The 12,536-nt window shown below is 61.2% G+C and overlaps 1 protein-coding gene across 4 annotated transcripts in view; it reads right to left on the bottom strand.

Moving 5' to 3' along the window:
• Positions 1-5,154: 5,154 nt before the first annotated feature.
• SRCAP (Snf2 related CREBBP activator protein) overlaps positions 5,155-12,536 on the bottom strand; it is a 28,869-nt gene continuing 21,487 nt past the window's right edge. For all 4 annotated transcript variants that reach the window (XM_034768170.1, XM_034768169.1, XM_034768167.1 and 1 more), the window contains exons 29-34: positions 12,216-12,412; positions 11,959-12,073; positions 11,148-11,276; positions 10,880-11,062; positions 10,385-10,468; positions 5,155-9,653 (exon numbers count right to left, since the gene is read on the bottom strand). In XM_034768170.1, coding sequence (XP_034624061.1) covers positions 6,321-9,653; positions 10,385-10,468; positions 10,880-11,062; positions 11,148-11,276; positions 11,959-12,073; positions 12,216-12,412 — 4,041 coding nt within the window. In that variant the 3' untranslated portion in view covers positions 5,155-6,320. The remainder of the gene's footprint in view (positions 9,654-10,384; positions 10,469-10,879; positions 11,063-11,147; positions 11,277-11,958; positions 12,074-12,215; positions 12,413-12,536) is intronic.

The raw sequence follows: 12,536 nt of genomic DNA on the forward strand, positions 1-12,536 counted from the left end.
GGAAGCAGCAGGAAACAGGAAGCTCCCTCACAAGCTGGTGTTAATCAGTCCAGGCTCCTGGGGGTGCTAGAGAGGTACATAAGAGGCTCCTCCTCCTCTCTCTAGGGTGACCAGATTTTATCGGGACTGTCCTGATATTTAGGCATTTGTCCCATGTCGCAGATAGGTAAGGGGGCTGGCTTTCAGCACCCCCACTACTAAAAATGTTCCAGTGCTACTGGGTGCCAAGACAGGCAGGCAGTCTGCCTTAGCCCCCCCCACCCCGCTGTGCCACTGACCGGGAGCCGCCTGAGGTAAGCCAGTGCCCCAGCCCTGAGCCTCCCCCCCAAACCCAAACCCATTATCCCCATCCCAGAGCCAGCACCCCTAGCCCAGAGCTCTCACCCCCTCCCACCCCCCAACTCCCTGCCCCAGCCCGGAGCCTCCTCCCACACCCTGAACCCCATCATTTCTGGCCCACCCCAGAGCCTGCACCCCCAGACGGAGCCCTCACCCACTCCCGCACCCCAACTCCCTGCCCCAGCCCAGTAAAAGTGAGTGAGGGTGAGGGAGAGCGAGCCACGGAGGGAGGTGGAATGTAGTGAGCAGGGGCAGGGCCTCAGAGAAGGGGCAGGGCAGGGGTGGGGCTTCAGAGAAGGGGCGGGGCTAGGGTGTTTGGTTTTGTGCGACTAGAAAGTTGGCAACCCTAGGGGGAGGGGTCTCATGCCAGGCTATGGGGGTGGCACCATGCCAACACTGTGGGCACAGGAATGAGTAAAGACCAGATGACTGCAATTTTCCTGGTTCGGGCAGTCCCAGGATGCATCATCCCCAGCACTGGGCCCCAAGTGCTTCCTGATTCAGCCCCTCCTGGAGAGGGAATGGGGGCTCGTGATGCATTTGCTCGGCTTTGGGGCTGCTGGACAGACACATGCTGAGAGGCAGAGGGACACACACACACACACACACACACACACACACACACACACACACACACACACACACACANCACACACACACACACACACACACACACACACACACACACACACACACCTCTGTCCTGCTGCTACTGCTGCCTGGGGGGCAGGGGCAGGGCTGCCAGGCATGGAGAGAGCAAAACTCCCAAGCTAACTGAAGGAGGCAGCCATAGCTGATCAGACGGCTCCCCTGCCCCAGAAACTAGCTCCTAGCCCATGGCAAACAGCTCTCCTGTCACATGCCCCAGAGGCATCAGGATTTCAACAGAAACGCAGCATCAACAAGGGGGAAACTGAGCCACAAAGAGGGGAAGAGACATGCATTACGAGACAGAGGAAAGGCTAGGAACCCAGACGTCCTGACTCACAGGCCATCCTCTGGTTTAACCCACAAGCCCCACAGATCCCTGTGGCTAGAACCCAGGAGGGCGGATTCCCCATTGCTTGAACCAGCCTGAGTGTCCACCGTATCCTGGGGACCTGGCAGGGACTCGGCCAGAGGGGCATGGTGGGTGAGGGCGTTTGACGAGGCAGCCGGCCAGCTTTGAGTCAGAGTCAATGAGCTCATGCTGAGAGGCTGGGCCCAGCCCTAAAGAGGCACTGCCAGACCTGGACCGGGAACTCACTGGTGTGCGGACAAACTGGCAGAGGGAGACGGGTGCAGCTGGGATCCCAGGCCAGGACCCTGCCACCAGGTGAGACAATTCTCCCATGGGGGGTGGGCTCCTTCTCCTGAGGGGTTTGGGCTGCAGGAGGGGGCTCCAAGCTGGGGTGTGTGGCCGAGGGGTTCGGAGTGTGGGAGGGGGCTCTGGGCTGGGGCACAGGGGTTGAGGTGTGGGTGGGGGGGTGGGCCTGGGGCTTGGGGGGGGAGGGTCCGCCGGGGGGCCAGAAATGAGGGAGGGGGTTCTGGGCTGTGGCAGGGGATGGGGGTGCAAGGTCTTGGGTGGGGCTGGGGATGAGGAGTTTAGGGTGCAGGAGGAGGTTTGGGGTGTGGCCTCTGGGTGGCTCTGGCAGCTGCAGTTTGAGGGGGCTCTGGGAGGCATTGACCTCAGGTGGTCACTTAGCAGACCCACCAGCGCTGCCCTGGCATTTCCCGGGGATGGAGGAAGTACATGCGGCTCCCAGGAAGCAGCGGTATGTCCCTCCGGCTCCTAGGTGGAGGAGCGACCGGGGAGCACCACATGCTGCACCTGCCCGCAGGTGCCGCCCTGAGTGCCGGCTCTGCAGCTCCCATTGGCGACAGCCATGGCGCCCCAGATTCGCACCCACCATGGCTTCCCAGCTAATGGGATCTATGGAGCCGGCACTCGGGGTGGGGGCAATGCACGGAGCCCCCTGGCCGCTCCTCTGCCTGGGAGCCGGACATGCTGTCCGCTTCCTGCGAACCGCGAGGAGCTGGGCAGGGAGCCTGCCTTAGCCCCGCTGCGGCCAGCTGGCCTTTTAACGGTTTGGTCAAATGTACTGACCAGAGCTGCCAGGGGCCCTTTTCGAAAACCAGACACCTGACAACCCTGGTCACAGTTAAACAGGAGGAGCAGATAGTTTAGCACAAGCCATTGACACCTGTGCTAAGGGACCATTCAAGATGAAATGGCCCGTGAGTTGGAGGGTGTTTGAAATGGAGAGAGAGAAATTAGACCTGGGGAGGGGAATTGATTGTGAACCAGAGACTGGGGGGGACTGGCTGGCTCCTGGAGCTGCTGGGGACCCTGGCACCCTGATTTCCCTGCCCAAGGGAAGAGCTGGAAGCACACCGGGACTGCAGCAGCCAAAGCGAGCAGGGCAGGGCCATGTGATTGTTCATGTCTCTGTCCTGTAGGTGCCCCCCATGGCTTGGATCCCAGTCCCACCCTGGGGGAGCCCTCGGTGCCCCATGGCAGAGGAGATGGCACTCGGCGTGCAGAACGGCTGCACTGGGAAACCCACAGGGGATGAGGCAGAGACTGTGGTGATGAACCAGGCGGGAACCTGATGTCCTCAGACACCTGCCCAGACCCTGTGCCATCCTGGTGCTGGAGGTTCCTGGGGTCTGGAATATAGCAAGGGAATAGGGCTGGGTCTTGGTGGCAGAGGTTCCTGAGAGCTGGGGTATGGTGGGGGGGATAGGGCTGCTTCTTACTGCCAGGGGCTCCCGGAGTTGGGTATAGTGGGGTGGGTGGGGCTGTGTCTTGGTGCGAGAAGTTCCTGGGGGCTGGGATATAATGAGGGGCCCCACAGGGATCAGTTCTTGGCTCTACGCTATGTACAGTTTTTATGAGTAGCCTGGCACCAAACAAACTCCTCCCTGATAAAGTTTGCAGATGACACAGATTGGGGGAAGCAGTAAATATAGACGAGGAGACGTCGCGGAGTCAGAGCAATCTGGATTGCCTGGTAAATGGGTTGCAAGCAAATCCTGTGTGTTCAAATACGGCTAAGTCTCCATGTGTAGATCTAGAAACACAGAACGCAGGCTCCGCGGAGACCGTGAGCCAGGCAGAGCGTGCAGGGGCTGGGTGTGGAGCAGGCAGGGCAGCGTGTGGGGTGGGCTGGGAGTGGGGCACAGGGTGAACAGGGGGCAGGGTGGGGCACAGGGCAGAGTGGAATGCAGGGTGGGCAGGAGGGCATATGGATTGCACAGACACACCAGGTTCTACACTATATGGGACTAGGGAGAGGGGTGTATGTATATCTCACACACACACACACACAACACTCTAAAGGGCAGAGGGAGGGTAGCGTGGAGTCACAGGATCTGTGCTCTGTCCCGTCCCGGCCATTAATGTGCTGGACGCCCAGGGCTCCTGCTGTACCACCAGGGCAGGCCCCATACCCATCCCGAGGAGGTCTTTGAGGCCCAGCACCCCGTCTCTCAGTAGAAAAGCCAACAGAGAGCAGCTTCCCGAGGGAGCGATGCAGCCAGCAGAGTATTCGCATGACGCTGCATAACCTTTTCAAACAAGGCAGCAGCCCTTAGTCACCTAGACGCCAGCATGAGCAAGGCCTTAGGGCGGCATGGACAAGCCAGGCTTCCAAGAGCCCCCACTGGAAGGAGCCATGGCCCCACACTGCCCTTCTCTTCTGAGAGCCATCCTGGCTCCCTGGCACACACCTTGTTCCTTTGTCATTTCCCCCCATGGGATCATGGCTCTTCCTCTGCCAGCACAGGGTCTGCCCTTCCAGGGGTTTAGATTCCAGCCAGTTCTGGGCTCAACTCAAACCCTAGCCCTGATCTCCCCCGGCCCAGGGAGGAGAACTCTCCCCCCAAGGGGTGGCCAGACCAAGTGGGAAGAGGCCCTGAGTCAGCCAGCTGGGTCATAAAAATAGCATTCAAAAATCCTCCTCTCCCCCCCTCCCCCAGCAAAGCAGCTGCTGTCATGCACCCCGCAGTGCCATCGAAGGCACAGGGAAGTGTCAGCTACCTGGCTAGGGCATGTTACCAGTACGGTAATGGATGTATCATGCCCCCAGCTGTGCCACACAAGGGCACAGGAAGGCGCGACTGATATTGGAACCACACGTATCATCTCTGGGGAGCAGGGCAGCTCACATTTAAAGCCTGAAAACCTCCAAAAGGCACTACAGTGAGCCAGGCCAGACAGTCTGAAGCACACAATATTCACAGCCCCTTGTAGCAATACAGGGGAGGAGTACCTGTGGGAGGTTCTCACACCTTCCTCTTAAGTGGCTAGTACTGGGCACTGCCAGATGGGATACTGGGCTAGATGGCCATTGGCTCCGAGCCAGTCTGGCTGCCCCTATGTCCCTTCTCAAGGGCATGCTCTAGCTTGGCCATCAGATACAGGGTTCGACCCGGGAACTGTGGCCTGGGCTGCTCCAGATGGGGCTGTTTTACAGAGTCAAAGCCCAGGAGTCCCACAGAGCATCTACTCTGACCCACTGTAGAGCACAGGCCATTAAATCCAACCCACTTCCCCATGTGGAGCCCAACAGCTTTAGTTAGCCCAAAGCATTTCAGTCCTCTGCTGAACCCCCAAGAACCAGGGGGTGGAGGGGTGGGGAAGACAAGTGAAGTGCCCAAGCCCCTTGAAATGGCAGAAAATGCCCACAATCCCAGTGCGTGAGCATGCCAGGCTGCGGTGGAAGGTGAAAAGCACTGTGGCAGATCAGATGAGACAGTCATAGCCGCGAGGGAAGGCTGAGATAGTGGATGGGAGGGTGCAGGAGGCACAAACCACACTGCAGAGGCCGGGGCTGTGCTGGCGGGTTTTCTTTTTTTTTTTAAACACTTTATTCATAGCATTATTCTGAAGAAAGATTACATCGGACCTCTGTACACGTTCTGAACATGCTTCAGTAGGAAAGACAGCTCCATGGGAACACTTCCCCCCCAGTCCCTACACCCCCTGCTCCCCAACCACACGCTCCCCCCCCAACCCCAGAGAACCGCTGCCGCCCCCAGTCCTGCCACGGAGGGGGGAATGGTGTGCTCCCCTATACAAAATAACCTTTGCATAGATTATGTTCAAAAGAACCTATTTTACAACAAGGGCTGTACATAAAGAGAAAGGTGGGGGGGCTTGTGTGTTGGGGGGGTCCAACCAATCAGAGCCCCAAGAGTCCTTGGAGCAGAGAGTCTGAAATGTACATAATTAAAAAGAGGACAATTTCTCCTGTGTGTGTCTGTGTGTTGGGGGGCCGCTGCACCCCGTGTTCCAGTCTGTCCCCAGCGGCCAGATTTGGCTGCCCCAGCCTGACAACCTGGCTCCTGCATGGAAGAGCAGGAAGGAAATCGAGAAAAACCCCAGGCGGGAGTGGGAGGCCGCGAATTTGGTCGCATCAGTTAAAAACCAACCCAAGCTAGTTAAAAAGAAAGGGCGAGTTTTTAGAATTTGGGGAGGGGGGGGGGAGCTCCCTCCACTGGGGAAGGGGGGGGGGGATTTGAACCAGCCCTGGATTGGGCAAGAGGATAGAAATAAAAAAGGGGGTGAAACGCCCGGCCCAATCCAGCCAGGGCCTTGGGCTAATCCCATGCCCAGAACCAGGTGGAGCTGTGTATACCACCCGCCTTGGTTGTTGCCCTGCCTGCTCCGTGATGCCAAGGAGGGGAGCCCTGTTCCCTCACAGGATACTTCTTCCCCGGGGCGGAGCAGCAGGGTACCCTAGGCTGCCGAGGCTTGCAGCTGGGTTAGCTTGTGCCCAGAGCCAAGCGTGTGTCGGGGCCAGGGGAACCAGATAGCTATGCCACCAGCCCCTCCCGTGTTCAAGTAGTGGTTTAACAGTCCAGACGGGGATGGCAGAGATGTGGGACGCCCAGAGTGGCCGTACTGCTGCCCGAGAAGGGCAGGGATGGGGGTGGGTGGGTAGGTGAGCTCCGATCTATCCCAATGGGAAGAGACTCTGGCATCTCCCAGGCTGTGGTCACGTTTTGGGCTTGCGGCCTCTGATACTTAGTGAGGAGGTAACCATGGCGGCAGGAGCAGCAGTGGCCGAGGGGGTGGGGGCTCCAGCCACCCCCCCCGGCGTGGTGCCGGTGGCCGAGCGGGTGTTGCCGGCTGGGGTGGCGGCGGCGCTTCGCAGGATGCGGTCGGCCGAACTGCCCCGGGGGCACTGCCGCCTCCTGCTGCCGGTGGTTCGGCCTGCGTGGCGGCGGCGGCGTTTGGGCCGCCGCTCGCCCTCCTCACCGCTCAACTCTGCTGAGGACTCTGACTCGCCACCCCCGTCGTCCTCCGATGAGCCGGCAGCCCCGGGGGACTTGCCGCCCTCTGACAAGCATCCGCGCTTGCGCCTTTGATGCTCCTGCTCCAGCGGTGGCACCAAGCTGCCAGGGCGCTGGCGGGTGGAGCGGGCCGGTGTCTGCTCGGAGGTGCTGCTCTCCCCTGACGAGGTGCCGTCTGGCTCTGGCTTAGGGGCAGCGCTCTGGGATGGGAGCAGGGCCGAGCACTCGCTGCCCGACTCCAGCTTCTCTTCCTGCCGGAGACGGGCCAGCCGGGTGAGGGGGCGGGCCTCCTCGCCATCCGACGAGCTCTCGCTGGGGGCCTGGCCAGGCTCTTCCTTCCTTCTCCACCTCCTCTTGCGGCCAGGTGGGGGCGGCTCCTTCTCGGCGGAGGTGTCACGGTCCGAGGTTGAGCCAGGGCGGGGGGCTGCTGTCTCCACGCGGGGGGAAGCTGGGTTCTTGGGGGGCCGGCCCCGCTTGCGCTTGGGGGGTGACTCAGTGCTGGGAGTGGCGGGGGCCCATTGTGCCTTGGGGGGCCGGCCCCGCCGGCGCTTCTCCAGGGGGGAGTCATTCTCACTGCTCTCTGTCTTGCTCCTGGGCGAGGCTGGCTCAGGGGCCTTGGGTTCCAGCTTCTGGGCACGTGGCTTCAGGGTGCCGGGCGGTGGCCGTGCCTCCCCCTTGCACGGCTGCTTCAGGGTCTTAGGTGAGGATGGCTCAGGAGTCTTGATCTCTGGCTTCCTGACGCGGGGTACATGGGTGCCGGGTGGTGGCTGTGCTTCCCCCTGGCTTGGCTGCTCTGGAGACTTGTTCTTGGGGGGCCGGCCCCGTTTACGCTTGAGGGGTGGCGGGGGCAGGCTGGGGGGCAGCTCCAGCCCAGATCCCTCGTCTCCCCTCTCCTTGGCGGCCCGGCTCTCCAGCTCAATCCTGCGGCGGGCGGGTAGGTCACGGAGCAGCGGCAGCTCCTTGCTGGAGGGGGACAACTCCAGCTCGGAGATGCTGTGGGCCGAACTGCTGCTGGGGCTCACCACGGTGCTGCCGGTGGTGTCCAGCTTGTGGATGCGGTTGCGCCGGCGTCGGATCAGTTCTTTTTCCTCCACCACGGTGACCAGGCGGCCTGGCAGCTTGCGCAAGACCTTGGCAGCCGGGCCGTCCTGGCCCTGGTGGTTCTGCCGGATCTCCACGTCAGCGCTGGTCCGCCGGCGCGGTGTTTTGGCCGGCGATGGGCTGTCCGAGGAGGAGGTCGTCCCTGGCTGCATTTCCCCCAGCCCCAGGGAGGCGGTGTTGGCTGCACTCACTCCGTCTGGGTGCTTGGGCTTGTCTTCCTGGTCCCCCAGCCCCCTCTTGGACACCTCCTTCAGGCTGCTGCTGCACCCAGTGGCTATCTCCAGTGGCTCTGTGGCACCCTGTGCCAGCTCTCGGGGCTGGGGCTCGGCCAGGCTGTTGGAGAGAGGGGAAGGCCGCTCTAGCCCGTTGTGCTCCTTGCTGGGGGGCAGCGTTTTCAGTCGAGGCAGGGAGTTGGCAGCCTCCAAGGACTGGTTCAGGGAGCCCGAGAGAGGCCAGACTGGCTGGGGCTCCACCTCTCCTGGCCCTTTGCCCTCTGTGGTGGAGAAAGGCTCAGCAGTGGGTGGTTCGACCCCCGTCCTAGCAGCGCAGTGGGCAGGCGTCTCCGGGGGGAGCTCTGCTGCGGGCCTATCGGGTGCCAGGCTCTTCGGCTCCTCCAGGGCACGCCTGACTGGCTCTCCCCTCTTCACGGCCACACTGTCCAGCTCCACTGGGCGTTGGGCCAGCTCTCTGGCTACCTCAGCTTTGCCCAAAGATCCCTTGGCTTTTTCAGGTGACTCCTCCCCAGAGGCTGGCGTCTCCGGGCTTGGCACTGGCTTGTGGGGGACTGGGATCTCCAGGCTGCAGGGGGCTGGTAGGGGAACTTTCTCTGAGACAGAAGATGGCTCCATGCTCCTCATCTTCGCTCCTGTCGCGAGCTCCATGGATCCCAGCACCTTTTCCCAAGTGGGTGGAGGTTCCACCCTCAGCATGTGCTCAGCAGGTGGTTTCTTTGAGGCTAGCTCCCCTGTGGGTGCTATGTTCTCATGCCCTAGCAGGGCCGGCGCCCCCAAGACCATCCCCATCTCGGTAGCTGGGAGTGTTGGCTGGGGGGTCTCCTCTCCGGCAGGTGCTACCTCAGGTCTTGGCTGGAGGAGCTTCGCACCTGCTGGTGCCTCAGGTCTTAGGTCCTGCTCCCCAGCAGGAGCTGCCTCTGGTCTGAGTGGGGCCAGCCGGGGCACCCTGTCCCCAGGAGCTGGAGCATCTGTTCTTGGGGGGGCGCTCCGCAGCACTCGCTCCATGGCAGCCAGGGGCTCTGCTCGCTGTGGGGCACCTCGTAGCACCCTGTCCCCGGGGACTGGGGTGTCTGCTCTCTGAGGGATGGCTCGGAGCACCCGCTCTATGGTGGCTGGGGGCTCGGCTCTCTGGGGGGTGCCTCGCAGCACTTTGTCCCCAGTGGCAGGGGGTTCAGGTCTCTGTGGAGAGGTCCGGAACACCCTCTCCCCGATGATGGGGGCCTCTGTTCTGTGAGGGATGGGCCGCAGCACCCTCTCGCCAGCCCCGGGGACCTTGGTCCCCGACTCCTCCCTCTTGGCTCCGGCCTTGCGGGTCAAAGCTGGCGTCTCCTCCCACACCAGGTCCCTGCGGATGGCTGCGCCACGCGTGTGCTGGGCCACCAGGGACAGGTGGTCTTCTGCCTCCTCAGCCTCCAGCCTGGCATGGTGGCCCCGCAGGTGGCGCAGGCTGGGGAGCCGGGCGTGGGGCAACTTGGTGTCCACTCCATCTGCCTCGCGCAGGGAGAGGCGAGTGCCCCGCAGTCGCTCACTCATGCGTGTGCCAGTGCGCTCTTGGCCCGCACGGCTGGGCACCTTGGCCTTCTTGCTCTTTTTGATGTAGCCTTCCTCGCTGAGCCGACCCTCATCCTCGTCGTCAGGCAGCTTGAACACCACCTCATCCTTGGCTTGGTCTATGTCCTTCCGGGCGGCCTCCACCTGCTCCTGTAAAGGAGAGAGACAGCGGTCATCTGCCAGGCAACCACAGAGCATCTGGTCTGGGCCAGGGGGAAGGATACTTGGCCAGATGGGCCCATTGGCCTGATCCAGGGCAGGATATTGAGCTAGATGGGCCCATGGGTCTGAGCTAGGGTAGCAGGGAGGAGGCAGGGTACAGGGCTTGAGGGTCCTGTGGGTCTCATCCAGGACGGGATATGAGAGGGGTGTTTGTACCTCGATGGTCCCATGAGCGTGATCTGGGGCAGAATACAGGGGGATAGATAATCCTGTGGGTGTGATCTGGCATGGCAGGGGGCATGGGATACCGGGCTAGATGGACCCCTGGAATGTGATCTGGGGCGGCAGGGAGGATGGGATACCTGGCTAGAAGAGCCCCTGGATGTGATCTGGGGTGGCAGGGGGGACAGGATACTGGGCTAGATGGATTTACACAATGCCTCAGTGCCCCATGGCCACCCCCATCTCCCACGCAGCTGGTGCCCCAGTGTCATCTCCATGAAAGGTCATAAGCCCAGGGGAGTGGGGCTCATAACAGCCTGGGAGATGGTTGCTGTGCGGCCACACCACCGAAGCTGCGTTGCATGGGGGAGCCACGCGCTTGAGGTTTGGAGGTGCTGCCGAAGCCAAGGCTGTGGACAAAGCTACTCTGGCCAGCCAGGATGAGATTCCCCCACCCGGCCCCAAGCGATGAAGGGGCTAAAGGGGGTTGCATTCACCTCTGCCTGCTTCAGCTCCTCTCGGCTGATGTCCTCCAGAGAGGCCTCCAGGAAGTTCATGGCATAGCGTTCAATGGGGGTGAGCTGCAAAGGCAGGAGATGATGAACAGGAGTTACCAGAGAGATTGGGGAAGTCAGGACTCCTAGGTTCTATCCCCAGCTCTGGGAGGGGAGTGGGGTCTGCTGGACTAGAGCAGCAGGGGGCTGGGGGCCAGGTCTCCTGGGTCCTATTTCACATAAAAGAGCCCTGAAATGGTGGGCACATATGGTTGGCTAAACCCAGAGTGCAGGGTCTGCTGGAAGAGCTTGTGAGATTCTGAACCCACCCAACGAGAGCAGGGCTCATTCCCTCCAGTAGGTGGCAGCAAGGACACAGCCACCCGCTGCTCCCCCAGCTGAGATACACTAGGGTTCGCTCTGCTGCAGGGTAGGAGCAAGGGGAGTGACAGGATGCAGGGTGGATCTCTTTCTAGCCAATCTGCCCCCGCCCTGCACCTGCTCCATGAGCGAGGCGATCTCCTGCTCAGCTTTCGACATCTCCTCCTCCTCCTCCTTGCTGGGCCGCTCGTCCGCGTCCAGGGGGATGTTCTCGTTGAACTCAGCCAGCTCTGCCACCTGCTCAGCCTTGGCCTGCGTGGCCGCCCGGATGTCCTCAGGGTCCTCAGCCTTGCACAGCGCCTGTCAGCCAGACACACTTGTCTCAGTGGGTGGGGAGGTGGAGCTGAGGGAAACCCAGCCCTCCCCGTGGCTGGGTGGGGCTTACCTGCTCCAGGATCTGGGTCTGCTTGTTGGCCATGGGATCCTCCTCATCCTCCTGCGCCATGGTGAGGACCTCCCCTTCCTTCTTGGCTGGCTCATCCAAGGGCATTTCGAAGAGCTCCCGGATGGTTTGCTGAGGGGTAGACACACACAGGTTAGGCAGAGATACCCTTAGGTTATACTGAGCTGTGACCTGCTAGAGTGAGGGGCTTTGTAAGAGCAAGAGCAATGTACTCAGCCAGATTTCTGGGATTGGAGTATTTTTTTCACACAACGCACAGTCAATCTGTGGAACTCCTTGCCAGAGGATGTTGTGAAGGCCAAGACTGTAATAGGGTTCAAAAAAGAACTAAATAAGTTCATGGAGGACAGGTCCATCAATGGCTATTAGCCAAGATGGGCAGGAATGGTCTCCCTAGCCTCTGTTTGCCAGAAGCTGGGAATGGGTGACGGAATGGATCACTTGATGATTCCCTGTTCTGTTCATTCCCTCTGGGGCACCTGGCATTAGCCGCTGTCAGAAGACAGGCTACTGGGCTAGATGGACCTTTTGTCTGACCCAGTTTGGCCATTCTTATGTTCTGTTCTGGGCAGGGAGTGGTGTCTGTTGGGTTAGAGCAGGGGGTGCTAGGAGTCAGGACTCCTGGGTTCTCTCCCCAGCTCTGGGAGGGGAGCTGGGTCTGGTAGGTTGGGGGTGCTGGGAATCTCTAATCCTGGGACCCAGCAGGGAGTTTCAGCTTCCAGCCCATGACGTAGCTGGTCAGCGAGGGCTGCAATGCAGCAGGGAGTGCGACGGCTGCAGCAGGACCAGGTACCTGTTTGAAGTAAGCTGTGGTGAAGTTCCCGCCCTCAATGGCCATGTCTCCCAGCATCCTCTTCTGATTGGCCTTCTTCAGGATGTTCTCCTCCACTGTCCGCTCGCTGATCAGCCTGCAGGGGGAGGCAGAGAGGCAACTTACCCTCTGGGGCAGGGTCAGCCACACAGAGTGGGAGGGGAGGGGACAAGCACTGCACAGGCTCCCTCTGCTGGACAGGAGGAGTCAGAGCAGGTGACACTGGGCGCGTGGCTGACCTGTAGATGTGGACATCGCGGGTCTGGCCGATGCGGTGGCAGCGGTCCTGGGCCTGGGCGTCCATGGTGGGGTTCCAGTCGCTGTCGTAGAACACCACAGTGTCAGCGCCCGTCAGGTTCACCCCCACGCCTCCGCTGCGTGTCGACAGGATGAAGCAGAAGATGCGCTTGTCAGCGTTGAAACGCTCCATCAGCGCCTGCCGAGGGGGGGGGGGGGGAAGCCACAGTGAGGGGTAGCAGACAGGATATGGGGCTGGTGGGGTCTAGAGGTTCCAGAAGTGGGGCTGGGAGTCAGGACTCCTGGGTTCTGTCCCCAGCTCT

This window comes from Trachemys scripta, chromosome 4 (genome assembly GCF_013100865.1).
Source record: "Trachemys scripta elegans isolate TJP31775 chromosome 4, CAS_Tse_1.0, whole genome shotgun sequence".
Taxonomy (NCBI): Eukaryota; Metazoa; Chordata; order Testudines; family Emydidae; genus Trachemys; species Trachemys scripta.